Source organism: Mirounga angustirostris, unplaced genomic scaffold (assembly GCF_029215605.1).
Source record: "Mirounga angustirostris isolate CCGP_5_RB_7025 unplaced genomic scaffold, mMirAng1.0.hap1 SCAF_7, whole genome shotgun sequence".
Taxonomy (NCBI): Eukaryota; Metazoa; Chordata; class Mammalia; order Carnivora; family Phocidae; genus Mirounga; species Mirounga angustirostris.
In genome coordinates, this window is record NW_026991715.1 from 45,088,624 (window position 1) to 45,110,026 (window position 21,403).

At 38.4% G+C, this 21,403-nt stretch overlaps 1 protein-coding gene across 8 annotated transcripts in view; it reads right to left on the minus strand.

Moving 5' to 3' along the window:
* Positions 1 to 21,403, minus strand: part of PDE4D (phosphodiesterase 4D) — a 745,734-nt gene that overhangs the window by 225,715 nt on the left and 498,616 nt on the right. For all 8 annotated transcript variants that reach the window (XM_045895259.3, XM_045895271.3, XM_054512125.2 and 5 more), the window contains exon 2: positions 15,514 to 15,705. In XM_045895259.3, coding sequence (XP_045751215.1) covers positions 15,514 to 15,705 — 192 coding nt within the window. The remainder of the gene's footprint in view (positions 1 to 15,513; positions 15,706 to 21,403) is intronic.

Genomic DNA, 21,403 nt, shown 5'->3' on the forward strand with positions numbered 1-21,403 from the left:
GTATGGGGATTAACATAAGAATAAAAAAATGAAAAAAAAAATACTGTTGGCTTTGAGAAACTACAAGTGTCACATTTAAGAATATAATGAACCCTTGGGGCACCTGAGTGGCTCAGCTGGTTAAGTGACTGCCTTCGGCTCAGGTCATGATCACGGGGTCCTGAAATTGAGTCCCTCATCGGGCTCCCTGCTCAGTGGGGAGTCTGCTTCTCCCTCTCTTTCTGCCCCTTCCCCTGCTCAGGCTCTCTTTCTCTCTCTCACAAATTAAAAAATAAAATCTTTTAAAAAGAAGAATATAATGAACCCTTTAAAATTACTTATGAAGAAGACATTATGATTTTGGTAAACTCCTAGTAGGCATTATACTGCTAAAACAAACAAAAAACAAATGAAAAAATGTGCTTCTTTTGTATCAGATTCACCTGATGATATTGCTCCTCTGTATTGCTTGGCCTTTTAACTTAGAACTGGCTCCACTCTAAGTAAAAAAAAAAAAAAAAAATTAAGTAGTACCCATATTTATGGAACCCCAGGGATTGAAGTTTCTTTATAACAAAGCCGACCTCAGCCAGACCTGAATATAGAATTCAAGTAGTCCATTACCACAAAAGCTTGGTCCTGTGGTCAAAAGTCATAACTACCAAAACTTGCATTTTGGCAGGAATGTTCAACATTTTACTGAGAACCCAAAATAATGTAAATTAATATAAGGGCAAAATTAAAGCTGTTCAGTATTGTGTAAGGTAGTATCTTCCAATCTGAATTTTTTCAGTGTCAAACTCCAAGCCACATTTGTGTGTATTTGTATATAGAATTGTGATGGTATTTTGCCAATGCTAACTATAGTTATCAGTCATCAAGTTGGAATGTTTACCCTAACTGAAGAGCACCTTTGCATTTATATTCCATACCAGCACAAAAAGGAAAAAACAAACATAGCTCTTTCCTCAATTTTAACAGACAAATAAGCTAATATAAAAACAGGTAAGGAGCACCTGGGTGGCCTAGTCAGTTGATTAGTGGACTCTTGATTTTGGCTCAGGTCATGGCCACACGGTTTTGGGATCAAGTCCAGAGTTGGGCTCTGAGCTCACTGGTGAGTCTGCTTGGGATTCTCTCTTTCTCCCTCTGCTCCTCCCCATCCCCTCTCTCTATAGTAAATAAATAAATCTTAAAAACAAAGCAAACAGGTGAATGAGGCCATCTAAGTTCTTACGTTTATTGAGGAAACAGCCTATCTTATATTTATATACTTTTAACCCTTTCTTTGCCCTTGAATTGTAATTTCCTAATATACTTGAGTGATAACTTGTTCTGAAGTCTTTTTCACTGATGCCCTGTGGAATACCTCAATGTCATGTTGGTTTTAGCACTGGAGGCTCTTATAATATGTTACCATTATTATTTTTTTTAATTTCTAAACTGGGCTTTCAATATAATTATTTTAAAAAATCAGAGTACTAATATCCAGGAAAATTATAAATACTAATGGTAATAATCACAAAGAATGACAATGATTATGAAACAATAATGATAACATTTATTGAACGATTACTGTGTGCCAGGCACTGTACAAAGCACTTTTACATTGAGTATCTCTTATTAAAGTCTTTTTGTAGATGAGGAAAGGGAAGCCCAAGAAGGACAAAAAGTCACATGCCTGTGGAGTGACGGGGCCAGGATTCAAATTTGGGCAGCATGACTTTGGTGGGTCTGCACTTAAATACTGCAAATCTGTATCTGTCATATATTTATCATTGCCAAAAGCACATTCGAAACAATGCCCAACCTCTAGTACATTTTCCATTTCATGAAGGTGATATGTATGATAAAGATAATAAACAGAAATTACATATAAATGCAAAAAATAAAAAACCAAACCAAACCAAAAAAAACCCATCATTACCAATGACTTACAAAACAAAACAAGCTTTGCCTACCTACTGAATTGCATGTCCTTCCACCCAAAAATAAAATAATAAATGCAATGAAATAAAATAATTTTTGGTTTCTAACCAGGTGATAGTTCTGGCTGATAGCTGAATATCATATGTCCATATTCACAGTGTAGCAAGACTGTATGCATGCTGTATGTAACAAAGTCCTCTGGAGATGGCATTTATGTGCCTAGACATTTATATGTAAATATATGTAAATGTGTGTGTGTATGCGTGCGCGCACACGTGCACAAAATCCTTAGGGAAATTTTCTGGGTTCTCTTTCCTTTGACATAAGTATGTTGGTTTTCTGCCTCTGTACTTCAAATAAGAGGGAAAAAAGGTACTGTGGGAGAGAAAACCCACCACCATCCTCATTAGCATAAAGAGAATTTATTATTTTGCCTGTATGATCCAATGGAAAAAACTCTTTAAAGAACATCTGCTCTGCAAACATCACATTTTAAGGAGTATTTCATATGATTAAAACATCATCTAATGTGTCCACACAGACCCTGCATTCTGGGGTGGGGTAGGACAGATATAGGAAATTTCTGTGCCTTCCTCTTAATTTTGCTGTGAAATTGAAACTGCTCTTAAAAGTAAAGTCCTAAAATTAATATATATATATATATATATCTTTAGAAATGGATGTGACCTTAGAAGTTATTTAGTCTTCTGAAATTTAAACCATTTGCTCACTTCTTATTCACATTTTAAGAATTACGGCCTAGACTGGTACTTGACGCCCCAAAATTCTTAAAACAAAACTCAATATTTGGCCCACGTGCGCTCTTCTCACATGCACTGATGATAAAGCAAATGGAAGTGGAGTTAATGCAGCATGAGCACAAATTCTCTAGTCTGAAGTGTCATCTCTTCATTTGTCATAAAACAAAAATTTAGGCATCATTAGAGAAGGTACATTATACCAATAAATCCCCTCAAATTTGTTAGTTACATGATAGGACAAAAGACAATCTCTTTTTAAAATTATGTATCAAAACCTTTTCCAATTTTAGTAAGATAAAAGTGTCCATAGATACAGTCACTAAGCATATTAGTTATTTTGTTTAATAAAAGCCACTACATTGGAGGGATTCTTCCAGGGGTGTGGATGTCACAAATTACCATCATTGCTTTGAATACGGACTTCCGTGGAGGGGGAGGAATGAAGGGAGGGCTGAGGACTCAGCAAGCTTTCACAAGTGCCCTCACTTTGTGTTCTAGAACACGTTCTTCTTTCACAGAAATGTATCTTATTCGATGGTCCCATTCTTAAGGTCAGTGACCCTGCCCTCTTGGTTTTTCTCCAGGATGGGTTTTAGGAAGAAAGATTTATGGGGAGCTAATGCAACAATTTTTAAAGATCTTCATGTGGTAAAAGGACTCAGTAGATTAAAAAGAAGGGCACGATCAAATAGAGAAGAGTGAGAGCAGTACCATTTTATGCATGCCTACTATGTGCCAGACACTGGGTTCTACTGGCATAAAGTATTTAATTCTGATGTGTATGCATTAAAAGGATACTCATATTCCCATTCTAAGATAAGGAACTAGGCTCAGGGGACCTAAGTGGCAGTCATGCCCTTGGCAAGTGGTAGAGTTCAATGGTTTCCAAATGACAAGCCGAGAGCTGGTGCTTGCCCCACAGAATGTTCATTGGTCCTTGTCAAAATAAAAACAAACATGGACCATGGGGTGAGGTTTCAAACAAGGTAAACACATTCCTTTTGAAAACGTCCCTCATTCTGAGATCATGCCCTTTCTTTTTTATTGAAATGAAAATGCCTTTCAAAAATAAAGTGATTGTGGGGACGCCTGGGTGGCTCAGTTGGTTAAGCGACTGCCTTCGGCTCAGGTCATGATCCTGGAGTCCCGGGATCGAGTCCCGCATCGGGCTCCCTGCTCGGCAGGGAGTCTGCTTCTCCCTCTGACCCTCCCCCCTCTCATGCTCTCTCTCTATCTCATTCTCTCTCAAATAAACAAATAAAATCTTAAAAAAAAAAAAGAAATTTCATTTAAAACAAACAAACAAAAAAAACAAAAATAAAGTGATTGTGTATATTGATGAGGATTTTCTTGTTAGTGTCCTTTATGTGATAAAGTATGTGCTTTGCAACCCTTGGTCAGTCTCCCAGGTAGTTTCTGAAATCTGACTGGGTCATGAAATCCCAAGACATGGAAATGTGCAGTGTAGCTGGATTTAAACATAGGCTTTTAAAGTAACTATTTAGTTTCTACCACACCATGTTGCTTTCTGCATGCTTAAATGGGTTCAGACTATTCTGCAACCAGGTAGTAGCACGTATCCCAGACCCTGAAACAGCACCGTCCAACAGAAACTTCTGCAAAGATGGAAATATTAAATATTAAATATTCTCTATCCATGCTGTCCAAGCAGTATCCACCAGCCACATGTGGTTACTTACTTGAAATGTGCCTAGTGAGACTGGGAAACCAAATTTTGCTTTTATTTAATTTTAATTAATTTAAATTATGAGAAGGTCACATGTGGCTATTGGCTATCATGTTAACCACCGCAACTCTTGAGCAATCTTCAGAAAACTTCAGTTGCAGACTTCTTAGTCATCTTTAACATGACTGAAAAAAAAAGTATCTACTCTAAGCTTGGAGGCAAAAGAATGTTGATATATTAACATAACAAAAATTCCTGATTGTTTGGCAAAGGCCCTAAAAGATTTGCCCAGAAGCCCATCAAGATTCTTCAACCCGTTAAAGAGAAATAAAGATTTCAGTTTAATTGTTTTACTGATTTATTACATTCTCATCTAAAGGCTGTTGGACCTGCCAGCAAATGCCAAACCATTGATCAAAATCATTATGTTCAGGGTCAAGGTACCTGAATTCTAATTCATGGAGTGTGCATGTGTGCATGCATGTATTCAATCACATGCAAGACACAATATTTTTGAGCAGAATTTTGTGATTTCTAAAATTCAGCTTATGATAGTTTCCTTAGTTTTCCTAATATGATTGTTTTGAGGATCAAGCATTACACTTCCTGGGAGAATTCTCCAGCAACCTAAAGACTCTACAGATGCCAGACAATTTGAAGAACATATTCCTCCTCTGTATATTTCTAGGCATGTACCAATTACTTGTCAAGAACTAAAGGTATATACTTCATTCCTCAAAGAGTCTACTGAAGTTTAGCTGCAAAGGAGGGAACACGGTAGACCTTGTGAACATCCCAAACTTGAACTGATGAATATAAGGTTTATTTAGGAATCTTTAAAACATATTTTTGTCACTTTGCTTCTGTGTTTGGAGAACTGGATTCTAGACAAGCTGTCTGCCTGGGAAACAACTAGTCCCTTTCCTTGATACATAATATAAGATGGGCTACCTGTCAACAATGCAAAACAAACAAACGAGAAACCAAGAAATAGTGACACGTAGAAATTTTACCTCATCTCTATAGTAGGTGGAATAAATGAATAGAAACTCAGTTATTGAACATACAAAACACATACAAAAACCATGTGTGTGTCAACACATGCAATTAACTCTATGATTTAATGTAAAATATTTCTTTTTATCAACTGCCTTCTGTTCAGTTTGTGTAGAAATGTATTCATAATTGAAAATAATAACAATTGGAAGAAAGTTTTGTTCTACTGAACTTAAAAAAAGTTGCCATAGGGATCTATAGGTAAACCTATACATAAATCGTAATGCTTGTTTTCTGACTTTTTTGGCAAAACAAAACAAAAAACCAAAAATCAAAAAGAGACACAAAAAATAACCAGCCAAAGAAACACAACTGGCCCTGGTGCAGAGAACAAATTCAGTTTGAAGTTCTCTAAGTTGCAAAGAAGGACTGGACATTTGAGACAGGGAAACACGTGATCTGCATACAAGCCTTGTTCTCCCTGGGAGTGAAACAGTGAGCTGAAAGGTCTCTGTTTGGGGACATCCCCCTTCATGACTAGGAGACAAGGTCATTCACTGAATTGCTTCAGTGATTCCCTGTCACAAGCAATTCCCACATTTACAGAGGCGCACACAGCTACTCTCTCTTCCTGTTTTTAACTTGTCCTCTTCCAGTGAGAAGTTGTAGGAACTGACGCCTTACAGACGTCTAGACATAACTGTCCACTAATAAATGACAACACATTTTTCTGCACCAAGGTTAAGAAAACCCCCCAAATCTCAAGACAATTAATGGAAAGCTGACACAAAACCAGAGAGAAATTGCGATAGGCAGGTGGAATAATTGCACTATTTCTTCAGCAAATCTCACCTGAGCTACACAACAAAGTGCCAGGAATCTGAGAGCAAAGCCCAGTGTTTGATACTCTTTATGTTTTTTCTGAAGAAAAAACATGGGCCTGGTTGAAGGCTTTATTTGTCCATTTTTGTAATAGTCTGTCTTTGAATGTTTCATACTGCATGGGTTTAGTGAGAATGAGTTACTCATACTCCTTAGTACATCTTATCTCAAGAAACACATCCCATAAATATTCCAGCACTGTGATTACTTTTTCTTATAAGGCTCAGACAATAATTCGCTCAGGATCTAAGACTGACAAGCAAAATAAATATTTAAAGTCACTGATATGGTAGTGAAAACAGGGATATATTTATAAGAATCTTAATATTGACTGGATAAGTCTCCTATGTAGAAATTATAAAAAAAATGACAGGAATGCATGATACCAACAAAAGTTTTCTTTTGTTTTAATGGGTCTATGGCATCTTCAGACAGTACCCTGGCATGGAGTAGGTACTGTCGAGATTTGCTGAATGAGGAAAAGCATGACACTCTCATTAAAAATGCACCAACTAATATACTCCTTTATTTGGAATGTGGTCGAAGACACAGACTGGGCACCTCCCTCAGGAATGGACTGTCTTCTTTCTCCGGGCCTGTCACCAACTGCCCATTCCTACCACCCATCATCAGAATTTAAAATTTACAATTTTCATTTTCTAATATACTGCCGCACTGTTTTCATTTTAGTCCTCCTCAATACACAGGGGAAAGAGCATTGGGGAAAGGAAACAAATGAGAGCCACCAGGTCTGGTCCACAACTGAAAGAACTAGAACCTCTTTCGTAATGGCCATCTGCCCCTTACAAGTCAAGGGAGAGGAAGAACCAATAATTTCAACCCGAGTCACTCACCGAGGGCCACTCGGCATTGATAGCACTGATCAGGCTACTGTGCTAGTTTTTCTTCTTGAAGATGGTTTTCAAAATTTCCTAATTTTAGTTATTTTACTCACAAATTGCTCTGAGGGGTTATGTTCTTTGTACACACTGAAAAATAAGCCAGTTCCTCCTTGACCGAGGTTGATCCAAGTTTCCTCTCCGGCAGGGGTCTGATGACTCACAGAATTGTGGGGTGATCATTTTTATTTTAAGGAACCCTTTCTTCTCATTTTTTTAAAAAGTAGATGTTACCCTTTATTAAGTATTAAGTCTAAGGTAAAAGTACAGCTGCATAATCAAACATTTAGAAGTTTAAATAGCTCATCTTCACAGTGCCTTTTTCTCTTAGGTATGGGAGTTGAGGAACACTCAGGTGACTATTTTTTTGTTTCTTTTTTTTCCCTCCATAGTTACAACTAGAGTCCAAACACCAAGGAACATACAGGATATGACGGAAATTCAGAAAGGAAAATTGCACGCTGAATATTAGGGTAAATTCCCCTGAAGGTGTAAAAGATTGCAGAAATCTTACCATAGAAATACTGAATTTTTTTTGAGAGGCTGAGAGAGTGTGATGGCAGGGGAGGGGCAGAGGGAGAGAGAGAGAGTCTTAAGCAGGCTCCATGCCCAGTGCAGAGCCCATTGTGGGGCTGTATTTCATAACCCTGAGATCGTGACCTGAGCCGAAATCAAGAGTTGGATGCTTAACTGACTGAGTCATCCAGGCACCCCAGAAATAATGAACTTTTAATGTTTGGTCATTCTCCTTTTCTTTTTTCCACCTGCTTTAAGAACTTTTCATGACTAATATTTATTTCTCCACGTCCCCTAAAACCTCAAGATATATCTATTACTTTGACAGCAATAATCAAGGGATATTAGAACACATAATTAGTTATTTAAAAGACTGGAGTAGGGGCTCCTGGGTGGCTCAGCCAGTTAAGGGGCTGCCTTCAGCTCGGGTCATGATTCCGGGGTCCTGGGATCGAGCCCCACATTGGGCTTCCTGCTCAGCGGGGAGTCTGCTTCTCCCTCTCCCTCTGACCCTCCTCCCCACTTATGCTCTCTCTCTCAAATAAATAAAATCTTTAAAAAAATAAAATAAAAGACTGGAGCACAGTACAGTGACACCCAAACACACTGACGCCATCTTGGAGTAATACATTAAATTCAAGTCTTTAGTTTTACCCTCTGGCATCAACAAACAAGATTATTCTAAATGTCAGAACATTAGAATGTCCTTTTTATGATTTTTTTTTAAAGCATGAGATTAAAAACATATAAAATGTGTACTTGGCTGATACTTTAAATTCCTTAATTCAAAGATTGAAGGAGTATGTTTAACTACTTTATAAGTATTATTTTTTACCATTCATGGAGCTCCTGTTTTTTTTGTGTATGGTTTTTTTCTTGTTGTTGTTTTGGTTTCTTGAGACAGAAATAAAATGACCTCAGTGACTGGACAAAGAAGTGGAATTTTTAAAAAAGAGAAGAAGAAAAAAAGTAGCAATGAAGGTAATTCTAGTAGCCAATGACCCAAGAATACTCTGTCAATAGAGTTCTTGGTATTTAATGGCTAGTGTTAGTGTCTGCCTCAAATCTCTATAGTAATAATAGTAATAGTGGTCAACCCACTGGGAATGGAAGAAAAAGCCTGCTTTATCGGGCTCATTTTCAAAGTAATACTGCTTTTGACAATAATAAAAGATTTTCTCTACTTGGGGTCCTAACAGAATTAGAAATGGAACAAATTCTCTACTCTAGAGCTCATCAAGAAGTTCATGGCTTTAAATCTGTCAAGTTGTTTTTTTCTTTCTCTTAACAAAATCTCTCTTCACACAGACATTTGATTTAGCTCCAGTCCTAAGGACATGTATAAACACCCTAACACAGAGGTTCTCAGACTTTCTCAGTTCACAACACTCTTAGCTTCTCAGTAATTGTTTTCGGCAAATCACCGGCCAAAAGAAATAACGAAGAGTTCCAAATATTAAGTGGTTAGGTTCAAATTGTTGAATAAGGGTTTGTCACAGCAGTTCAGTGCCTGTTGAGGTCTACACAACTTCTCACTTTGGAATAAGATCGGACGCTGCCTCCCCCATATCTTGTGTTCCATGTTGATTTTTGTGTAGCACCTGCTTTTGATCACAGCAATCCTCAAAAACTCAGTTTTGCAAAGCTATGGTATCACAGAAAGAAAAGTAATCTTTGATGTTTCCCGTAATATATCCCAAGCAGCCACGTGAGTTCCTGGGGTGCCCCAGGGACCTCAGCACATGTTTTGAGAACCCTGGCCCTGGTCTTGTTACTCTTACACCATGCATGCTGGGATGAGAACTCCTTAGTCGAGAAAATTCAGGAATTTGGGCAGAGATTATGTGGCCATGATACCTTTCCATGTTTAGACAATGTTAGAGGATTCTCAAATGGTAAATCAAGGTTAAGAAACGAGATGGACTCACTGGTGTAATAAGATCTAAAATCTAGCTAGGTGGGACTATAAACTTTTCATGTAGAACCCAGGAGGACTAGAACTTTTGTAATGCAACATATCTTTTTCTTTTTTTTTGACAATTTTGTTTATTTATTTGGGGGGGGAGAGAGAGCACAGACAGGGGGTAGAGGCAGAGGGAGAAGCAGACTACCAGATGAGCAGGGAGCCCCACCCTGGGCTCGATCCCAGGACCCTGAGATCATGACCTGAGCCAAAGGCAGAAGGTTAACCTACTGAGCCACCCAGGTGCCCCTTATTTTTCTTTTTAGAGATCCCCTAGTAAGGCCAAGCAAGAATAATGTAACCTGTAACAGAAGAGATGAACAGACAGATCAATGATCATCCTTCCTTTTTCAAACCCAGGACTAGGGGCACAGCATCCTTCTACTCAAGAAGTGGCAAAGAATGGCTAGGACTGAAAACTCTCATTAGGGCTCAAGAGGTGGTGAGGGAGTTGCTACCTGCTAAAGAAAGGGCAGCAATTTGAGAAGCGGATGAGGGATAATATCCATTACCTGGAAGAATGTCCACATGTGGCTGATCAAGGGACTGATCAATGCAGTCTTGCACTTCTATAAGATGATGGGGACTAATGAGCTAGACTGCCAAGTGGGCCCCAGTGTTCTATGGTATGTTGAGTCCACTCACCTCCTTCTTGTTGCCCCTTCTCCACCTTTCCCCCCTCTTCTGTATATATAAGTATCTAGGTATGGCTAAAGAGCTACTTGCATTGCCTCTGGATTCTCTATGTTAATGTTTATTCAGCAGAAGATATGGACTAGAAGGCCCGTTATCCAGGTGAACCGAAAAACTTTTTAACTGAAGTGGTTTGCCAGGCACCTTGTCCTCAATAAACTCATAGTTTTAGGACTGAATTCTATTTGTCTTGTCTCTGATAATTATCCTGTTAAATTTCCCAGGATATCCGTGTATTTGCAAATACAAACAACAATACATCCCTGGAGGGAGTGCAACAAGAGAAATAACTGTTATTCAGAAGTTAAAACAACTTTAAATGCAGTTTGAGGAACTTTAAGAGGGAAACAACTGCATACATTTTATGTAATTACTCATTTATTCTGTAATTTTCTTCGTGTTTCTTCATGACAGCATTTGGGCAACCTTCTGCTATGTAGTCATTTCTATTGTTATAAGATACCTCTTACTATTAATGGTAGTTTAAATTCACTTTTCATGTATTTATTTCTCTACTGTGCTTATGCTAATACTGAAAATTTTCCTCTTTCTTATTATTCTTGCTATGGGGGACACATTGAACAAACTATGTGGCAGTCTTCTGAGCAGAAGTTGCCGGAAATTTCTCTTTTGCCTTAAATAAGCTAGTTTTTTAGATGCGAAGTTTAGCCTCATCCTATAGATTTGTATATATTTTCCAAGAGAAATCAGTCACATATTTTCTTTACTGTTTCTTTGACACACCTGAGCTTTTATTTAATTTTATTCTTAAAATATAATTAAAATTTTCATAATGCCAAGTAATCCATTTGGTCAAAAGAATTTGGTCAACAGTGACTTCTATTTCTTAGCAGTTTCTGCTGCAACAGTTCCCAGCACTTTTTTATAATGGCATCATCAACATAATGTTCTGGAAATGATCCAAATGTTTGCCGTGCTTTTAAAAAAGTTTAAGCTGTGAGGACCTTGGATCTCTTAATTATAAAATGGCAGAATGATGTTTCTATCCATAGGACTATGCAAAGTATCAAAGTAATCAAAGTATCAGATTGCAGTTGTGAAAATACTTGCCCAGTGAAGGGTGACAATTACAGCCAATGAGTGCTATGATTATCATTATGGCCATTATTAGTCTTATTTTCTCCTGACGTCTCCACTATTTAACTAGTTTCTATTTATAGAAGATAGGATGATGACATCCCATCTATTAAGGAAGCAATGATTTTCCACCTCACTTTTTCAATAAATTAAACAATTCTATTTCAAGTTAAAGAGCATTTAAAAGTTCTCCAAGACAATTCACTCACACAGATAAGCACAGACCTTCACTGGTACTGTTTGTATTTGAGGTTTCTAAGGGGTTTTCTCAATGGAAATGTTAACTGGAACAATAAATATAAAATCATCAAAAGTGATTAAGACATATGATGATGTTATTCCCAGTAAAGGACAGTTGAATTACAGACACTGAATAATCTTCCCAGCATTCTCAGAAACTAGGTGAGATAAGAAAATAGAGGTTTACATGTGGCCACGTTTGGAGTCAAATGAAGAGAAGGCATAATCCTTTATGTATAGAAGATATGTGTACTATCAGATTAAAGACTAAAATGGTAATTATTTATCCTATTCACCTTGCTTCTCAGAGAAACTTGATCTTCCTAGTAGAAAGTATGCTTTCCAAGAGCCTATAATCTTATTGCTCCAGTGTAATATCCAGGGGGAATGAGAAAGCTGAACATGTCAGGACACCATTTTTCAAAAGTTTATAGAGTTGCATCAAGGCCTGATTCAATTTGTCATTCTTACATGAGTCCAGTCAAATAAAGAAACTCTTGAATAGGTACAGGGAAAAATGAGGTCATCCTTGTAAGTTTGCTTTGGAAAGAAAAGCACCATTTAAATATAAAACATAGACTTTTCATAAAATGCATGGAATATTTAATCTTTACTAGAGTAGAGGGTCTAAGAGAAATAATCTATACACTGGTATCCAAAAATCAATTTTAGGAAATAGGTGACATCACTTGTCTATGACTTTTCCGAAGTTAATCCCTTACTTGAGCTCATGATGGTTATTTTTGTCAGCAGCTACAGCTCCATATTTAATGTCCCCTCCTTGCCTCAGCTCAAGTGTCCTGAATTCAAAGAAATTTTTCCTTGAACCTAATTCTCCCTGAAGCAGTTTTAGTCCTCTTTTCCCCTTTAACTTGTCAACTTTGAAAGAGATGCTTGCATCTGCTGATATCTCTGCTTTGAATTCACTCCTCAACCCAGTGGGCTTCTAGTTCTATTATCTTCACTCAGGTATCAACCCAAACCTAGCAATTATAGAAGGTAACTGGTTCTTCTAATTTCTCCTCATCCTCTGGACAGTTGTTTCTGCTCTCTGCTCTTACCCTTTAACTGTAGTCTCATTTCCCATAGAGTTCTATCCTCTATCATGTAAAACCCAAATTCATTATCCATTATCTGCCATCATGTTGTCCACCCTCTAACCTGTGTTCCTCAAGTCAATATCATCACTCACTTACTTGTTCAGGGTGAAAACTTCAGCATCCTTTTTGATTTTCCTACCCACTGGCTGTCCCCCAACACACACACACACACACACACACACACACACCATTTTGTAAGTCTCCTGCCACTAGACCAACTTCATCATCCAACCTCCACTTCCTTCACCTGGGCTTGCATTATGTTTAGCGAACTTTGTTTCTACAAATTTTAACATGACCTATTTGCCCATAGTCACTTCACTCTCTACAATCATTTAACAATAGAGTAATCAGAAGCAATAAAAATAAGAATATGAGCATGTCAAATCCCAGCTAAAAACCTCTGTGACTCTCAGGTCCCATAGACTGGATTCAAATCTTCTTTCTCTCCTGCCACATTTCACTATTGACATCAACGAGACTGTCGCTGTTTAAGTGAGCCATGATTTTCTAGGCCTCTCCTTATGCAAATGTTACCCCCCTTAGCTGCCTTTCCCTGACTGGCAAACTGTCTTCCTCTCTCTGCTCCCATAGTTTTGTAAATGCCTCAAGGATGGTGCTCACCATTTTTTATTATAATGATCTAAAACGTCAGCCCTCCCACTATCTGCAGATTGGCAGCTTTGAATATATCATATTTGCTCAATAAGTGTTTTCATTATGTGTGAATGAGTAAATGAATGTCTTGAATTTCAAATATGAGAATATGGGACAAAAATAACATAGAGACTGGGCCATTGGGAAAAGCAAGTTGTTTTGGGGTGAAGAAAAATGGACACCATTGTCCACATTATACAATGAACTAATGATGAACATATACTAATAACGAGCATAATAGTTGAATAGAAACTATAAATTCCCAGAAAGCATTTAAGTGTTACATATCTGGAGCTCAACTGAGGTTACACGACAAGAGATACTGAACAGTATGTCATTTGATGAAAGCTGATAGTTGAACCCATACACAAAAGAGTTTCTCAAAGCACAGACCAGAGGTCAGGGGCTATATTTTGGGGAAATATGTTGCAAGGTGGTAAAATATGCTGGTGAAGAGGAGGTTTGTGAGCAGGAAGGAAGAGATGACACACAGTGATGAGGCCAGGAGATGAGATGCACCTTATATTTCCTCTAACGACTGGCACCATTCCTTCCACCCTACGGGTAACTGAGAAATATTACTTAAATTAATGGATTTTCTGAGGTCAGTAGGAATGGAAGATAGATTTCAGAATATCAACGCAATACAACATGGTAAGGAACCATAGAGAACAGATGTAGATCTGTGGGATAGAGGCAGGAGGATAGGGAGACCTAGAGCTGACTGAAAAATTTTCATCGCCAAAAAAGCAGAGAAAAACAAAAGTAGAATTAAATATTTTTGGAAAGATGGTCTAGATATGTGCATAATGAAAGCTAGGTGGTGAGACACCTTCACCTGTAGCTCACAGGGACACACATTAGGGCTTACATGTCATCTTTCCCAGTAATGACGAGATCTGAGACCTGTCATTCCATGAGATGATTAGTTAACTGAGATCAAGAATCCTGTCTTACAGTTTTCTTATATCTCCTGCAGTGCTTCAAACAAAGACAGCTACAAAAGAGGAGTTTAGTAATTCAGTATTTGAATCAAAATGACTGCAGTTTCGTTGTTCATTCCTAGAAAGAATATAGTATCATCATCTTACAGCTATTAATAAAATGGCAACCAGAACCACAGGTTGTGAGAAATGCGTAAAACATGATTTCATTTCTAGAGCCTCATTTACACCTATTGGGCATACGTTGATCATCTGTTGGCATACCATGAATAACACTAACCCTCAGGGACCCCATACCACCTAATTCCTATATGATTAATTGCAACTTGTACTGAGTTTTTGAGATGGTGTCATGAAAGATGGTGAGTGTTTTGGACAAACGTCCAGATGCAGAGGAGGAAAGTAGAGACCGACTCTATACAGGGGCAGTTACAAATGATAGCACAAGTATTGAGTGAGAATAAGGTCCTAATTAGGAGCTTCCAGAAATTAGAATACTAATGAACACAACAGTAAACACAAAAATGGAGTGTTCTGAGAAAACGAGTTAACGACGGTATATGATCTGCAAACCTGCTTATCAGTTTTAATTATTTTCCAAGCTGTGCCATGTCTTAAATGATATTCAAATCTGTCTAATGTTTTCAGTGCTTGCCTCTAGTGATTAATATTCCAAAAATGGTTTAATTTTAGCAAAACCCTCCCAAGATCTCTCAAATGATATGGCAAACCAGTACAAACATCTATAGAGTACCTCAACTGAGATATATTCAAACTGCTATTCATTCTATTACCACAAGGTTTTCAAACTGAGTTTAAAGCATTTTGAAATATTAGGAAATGTTCATGTGGCTAGGTAGCTAAAACTCAGGTCCTATATGAATATAAGCTAATATTTTAAGTATAAATGTTACCATTAAATATTTAACTTTCACTTTTCTCAGACTGTATTCTCTGAGAAAATAAATGTTTCTTTTCAAGAGTGACAGGGTACTCAAGTTAAATCCACCATTTATCGCTTGTATAATTTTACTCACTATTCTTTCGAACATAGAGAATGATGCAGTTGAACAAATGTCATTGGTTTTCTTATGTCACCAACCGACCAGATAAATGTACCTGATTTTCTAGAGAAGCTCCCTCTTCCCTTTTCTCATCATTGTACTTACATATCACTGGCAATGGAGGAGTTCCGGGACATAGACTTTGGAGACAGGTCATAATCGCTATCGGATCGATACAGAAAGGACTCTCGACGTTGACTGTGGACAAAGTTTGCTTGGAGAATTAGCCCAGATCCTGGGCTGGTCATGGGATCCAAGGGACTCCGTCCCGCAGATGTGCCATTGTCCACATCAAAACTGTAAAAGAAGGAGAAGGAATAACATTGTTATGAATGCTTACATGTTGATATTTTAGTAAAGGGAGATTTCGGTTTAGGAAGTCAAAGTGGGAACATGTACAGCTGATTCCCACTATTAAGAAATGATAATATTAAAACACACAAAAGTAAAAAAGGACACATAGCTTCATATTCTTGTCTTCCTTAAGTTTTGGGTACTTTTGTTAATCAACTAGGTACAAGACATGTGTCTCTCTAAACTTGAGTTAAAAAGGAATCATTCTGCAAAGAATAGTTCTCCTAAGTAGATTCTACTAAGGAACCATTCTACTAAGAATAGTTCTACTAAAATTCTTTAGGAAAAGAACAAATACATAGTAATCCTGTAACGATCTGGGTTCAATTCAACAAGTTCCCATTATATGCCTAACATCATCGCTTCCCCAAACCTGGGCTCTCTCTTCCTCCTGCCTACACCCATCCAAACACGAATTTCTGCTATATCCATTTCCCTCCATCCTCAAATCTAATATATTAAGTTCAGGATTTCATCAACTCTCACCTACATTATTATAAGACCCTTTAAGTTAGTCTCTTGAATCCATTTTCCACTCTGTAACCCTGTGGAGAGTCTTCCTAAAGTGTACACCTGACCATGATCTTTGTCAGTTCAAAACCTTTCAGTAGTTCACTACTGTCCTCAGGATAAAGTCCGAATTTCTGGGCTAGACTGACAGAGTCTGAACTATCCATGTTCAGTTGCAATTAACCATTTTCCCAACCTCAATATGCAACCTTCTTCCGTCAGCCACTTTATGCTCCACTCACTGAACTACTCCCTCCTTGTCTCACTCAGGCCATCATTACCTAATCTCCTGCTCCCCTGACTACTCAACCCTCTTATCCCCCGCCTCATTGTTACTCATCCTTGAAGACTTATCCTTTCCCTGAAAAGCTGCCCTGATGTCCCACACCTTTATGAAATGCCTTTCTCTGTGCTCCCAGGACATCTCCCTGCTCCCTATTGGTAGTATTTACAACGAATTGAAAATGCTTACCACTTGGTCTCCATTCCTAGACTGTTAGTTCTCTGAGAATAGAGACTCTGAGTGTTCTTAGCACTTCACATGGCAGCTCAGAAACCGTTACTAAGCGGTTTGGATAGATGACTGAATAAATAGAAGGTACTGTGCTGGGCAATTAGAGTTGGGAAAAGACAGAACCACAAATGCACAGTTCTTAACGTCACGGTCCTTACAATTGAGATAAACTTTCTACAAAGAGCTTTTCTAGTCAGATATCAACCAGTATTAACGTCAAGTCTCACATGCTCTTATGAGAGGACTGTAATAGCTCAGATAGCCCAGTAAGTACGTGGTTTAAAAAACTGTTGAACGAATAAATAAATGAATTCAAGTTTAGTTGTTATCAATGTTTTTCCTATTACATTTACCCAAACTATTAACTAACTAATTTAAAAACATTCTTTTACTTTCTCCATTGGAGTTATTAATAAATAGTGTTATGACCCCAAGATTGGAGGCCTATGTGGAAGATAAGTGAAGGGTTTGATGTTTCATGAATCACCTATGAGGCTATAACTAAATAAGAAACACTGACTCCAAATTAATCCATCTAGTAAAAAAAAAAAAAAAAAAGAAAGAAAAACCCATAATCTAATTTGGTCATTCATATATAAGTTTTCCAATTTAAATTTTTTAAAGAATTACATCACTTTATAGATGTATTTATTTGGTCACGAAAGACAATGAGAAGTTCTCGAGTTGAACAGTCATTTTATAGACATGGATACCAGTTCCTAGAAAAGTTAATTGACCAAAGTTACTGAGCTAACTAGATTTAATCATCTACTGTTCCTGAAACTCTTCCAGCTCTAATGAACAATTGTGTAAACCATAAATGTATGTTAGCAACTGTGACATGCAAGCAGGGGACATCTGTTTCACCTGGACAAGGCACTTCATGCATGTGGGACTTTAGGCAATCCTGAGGGTGGCCAGAGGGGGAAAGGATCTCCAATCAGGAGACACTTATTCAGGACCTCAGACAAGCTCTTCTTGGATATGCTTAATTAAATGAGCACTTGTTGGGGCGTCTGGGTGGCTCAGTCGTTGGGCGTCTGCTTTTGGCTCAGGTCATGATCCCAGGGTCCTGGGATCGAGCCCCGCATTGGGCGCCCTGCTCCGCGGGGGGCCTGCTTCTCCCTCTCCCACTCCCCCTGCTTGTGTTCCCTCTCTCACTGTGTCTCTCTCTGTCAAATAAATAAATAAAATCTTCAAAAAAATAAATAACTAAAATAAAATAAATGAGCACTTGTTAAGTACCTATTATGAGCACACTAAGATACAAAAATAAAGGTGATAAGATTAATCCAAGCTGGGTTTAATCCAGACTTCTGAGAAGTTTTCATATAATAGTAGTATTTTAAGAGGGCTTTTGAAGGTATTTAGTATTCAGCTGAAAGACACTAAAGTCCTTTGAATGGGAAGAGAAAAAGGGGAGATTTCTGCTCTGGGGACACAGTCATTGCAGCTCTTCAGTATGAGAAGGACCTAATGTGAACACATAAGAAAACGTTTATGTCTATTTCCCTTCAATATCAAGATGCTCTTACTGTTTTAATAAAAATACTCACTGCTATGCATAAGCAGAAAAAAAAGAGATACAGGAATGTGACAGTTCAACTGAGTAATACCAATACAATCCCCCAAATCAGTAAATTCTTTTTTTATTATTACAATTTTTCCAATTAAGTTAAGCAACTTCTTAAAGAAACTTTTCACTCTAAGTTTTGGAAAAAAATAGTGCTAAGTATCTTAAAATATTTAATAGTCTTTACAATAATGCTACTTATTAAAACCAAAAATTTATTAATAGGTCAATAAAATGCTTGATACGAGATAGTGTAGGGGGGCTTTATTTTTCTATGTAGGCTGTAATATAAAAATTTCTCCACTAGATGGAGACCACCACCTTAAGGAATATCTATTGTCAATAAAGGCCAAAACTATTTTTTAAACTCACGAAAACAACCACTTAACGATTATCCCCAAAATAAAACCTCACAATCTGTAGGAAGTGATTACCAAAGGTTGGTAAAATTATATAAACTAGTAAATATTAGTATTAGGTTGACAGATTGAGAATGATCGAAAAGATGGTCGCTGATGTTTTATTAGACATTTACTTAAAACCAAAAAAAACCCTGAGAAGCTCTTTTGTTCAAAAATTAGAACTAAGGAGCTTCCTTCAGAGAAGACAGGTTTGGGACAAATCAAGGCAGTACTGCTTCTCTCAATGAATAGCAAATTAACTGAGAGTTGATTTAGGCTGAAAATATAGACAGGTTCACATAAGCTACTTATTTTTGAAACATAACTTTATAAACAGTCCATGTCAAGGCATGATTAATAAAACAAGAAGTCAGTGAGGGTTAACCCTAACCTTAGATATTAGAACAAAAGAGACCAGCTGTGAACTTCCTAAGCACATTCTTTGGCAAACACTTTCAAATAACGAATTCTCTAGTGACTCAGGTCTAAGAGATAGAGTCCAAGTAAAAGATTAGCAGAAGCTTGGGAAAGTAATTGAAGAATTGGGGAGGGTAATAATGATGATGGTGATAATAGTAATCATAATGATGATAATGACAGTAAAAGTTTTGGAACACTTTCCAGGAGCCAGACCTTGCGCTCTGTGCTTTATATACATTATCTCATTGAATCCCCACAATAACCCTTTGAAGTAGGCATTATATTTTCCCCTTGACAAGTGAGTAATCTGAGTCACAGAGAAGTAGCTCTATGTTAAGTAATGTGTTCAAAGCTATGCAGTTTGTAAGTGGGTTTTAAACTCAAGGTGTCTTGATTCCAGAGCCCAGGTGAACGATCCCTGTGTGTCTGTCTCTATTGCAAATCCACCTACTAACCATTAGAAAAGTGGCACAGGAGCTTCCTTCCCTGGATGGAACTTCAAACGTTAACTCTTTGAAAGGATCATTCAAATATAAGTATCATTAACTTATAGATCTGGCATGCCAAGCCTAATTCTGAGACTGCCTTCGTAAGTCCCCAAATTTTGGAATTGGCCACATTTCCTATTTTTCCAGTTTTGAATACAACAGTAAGGTGTAAAAAAGTGTTTACTGTAACCCATCTGATGGATTTCTTTATAGAGTTTAAGCGTTCATTTGGAATAAGGATAGTCAGTGGGTCTGCACAAGGTCTTAGCAAATGGAGCTAAGTGAGATGCTCTGTTATTCTACATGTTTGCTGTCCTTAATGCAGTTCAAGGATGCATACATTCCCCAACGGAGCTGGTTTTCACCCAGAAGGCATCTGTGGAGAAACACCGATGCAGCTGTGGATGGCCCCCCACAACGGGGCGGGAAGAGTAATGGTCAGCTGACCTGTTGCAGTCAAACTGTTAAAGGCCATGTATACTAGGACTACTCAGGACAATTCCCTCCCCAGGCCCATCTCTTTCTGTGGGCCCCATTCCACACAAAAACCAAACAGATAACAGACAAACTGACCAATCAGCCAAACGGCTCCCTACCTCTCCACACGGTGCCATGTGGGTAGAATTACTGGCTACCTGTCCTGACCCACCTTCCCTCCAGCTTCCTCCACTGCTCCCACAGTTTGGGTCTCCTGATCTTGCAACTTTTTTGCTTGGAGTCATTTCCCACCCTTTGGCCTGATGCTCGACGCTGCTTCTGGTTGAGACATTTTGCCTCTCTTCTTAGCCATAATTTGGCTCTCCCCTAAGCCATAGTCCTGCTATTGCGCTGGGTAAGCAGCTCATCTCATGTAGCCTGACCCTCAGGACCTTGCATCTCCAGGGTGGAGCCCAAAGGAGGTGAGACACATGAGGACTCCAGGGGGGCAGCTGCTGGAAGCCCCTATCAACAGATGTCCCATTATCAAAGCATCTGTGAAGAGCTCCCAAGGGAAGACCCCAGAGAGAACTAGCAGCTGCTGAAAGCTGTATGCTGGTGGCAACCCGGGAAGTCTCCCCTAATGCCAGGAGCATCTGAGAGCTGCCTCTGTCACTGTGTATTAAGGACACTGGCGTGTTGACAATAAAGATCTTACTGCTCCCTGTCCAGGATGGGGAGATATCCAAAATGTTCCTGTTAAAACATTCACTTGGGAGATAGAAAAAGCGGGTTAAACTTCAAAATCTTGGTTCTGCCACTTTCTGGCTGCATGCTCTTGGGTAAGTTACTGTACCTCTCTGAGCCCCCAGTTCTGATAAAGGTAATTCCAGTGCCTAGCTCCAGGGCCACGAAAGGGATTAGAAGAGAAAACATTTGGAAAGCATTCAGCACACTGCCTGGCAGCTAGTCCCTTCCCAATATTTAACAGCTATTGTCATTTTTATTGTTATTGCCCTTTTTCGTTGAGGGGGACTTTCCTTCTAGGTCATTCTCTGTACCTGAATACACTCCTTTGGGAAGAACCTAAACAGAGAAAGGGAATCAGGAGGGTGGGGCAGCCACACCACCTGAATCAAACCTGGGGCAGCAGTGAGGTGAGAGACACCACACCCAGAAGACTCTTCCAGCTGTAGCTGCTGTTTGGTCTCCACCCAGTGCCATGATTCCAGTGTGATAACATCTGGGCAGAGGGGTGGAACCGCTTGATTTTTCTCAAGATATTCCTCACTGAGGAGAAAGAACCATTTCCTGCTAG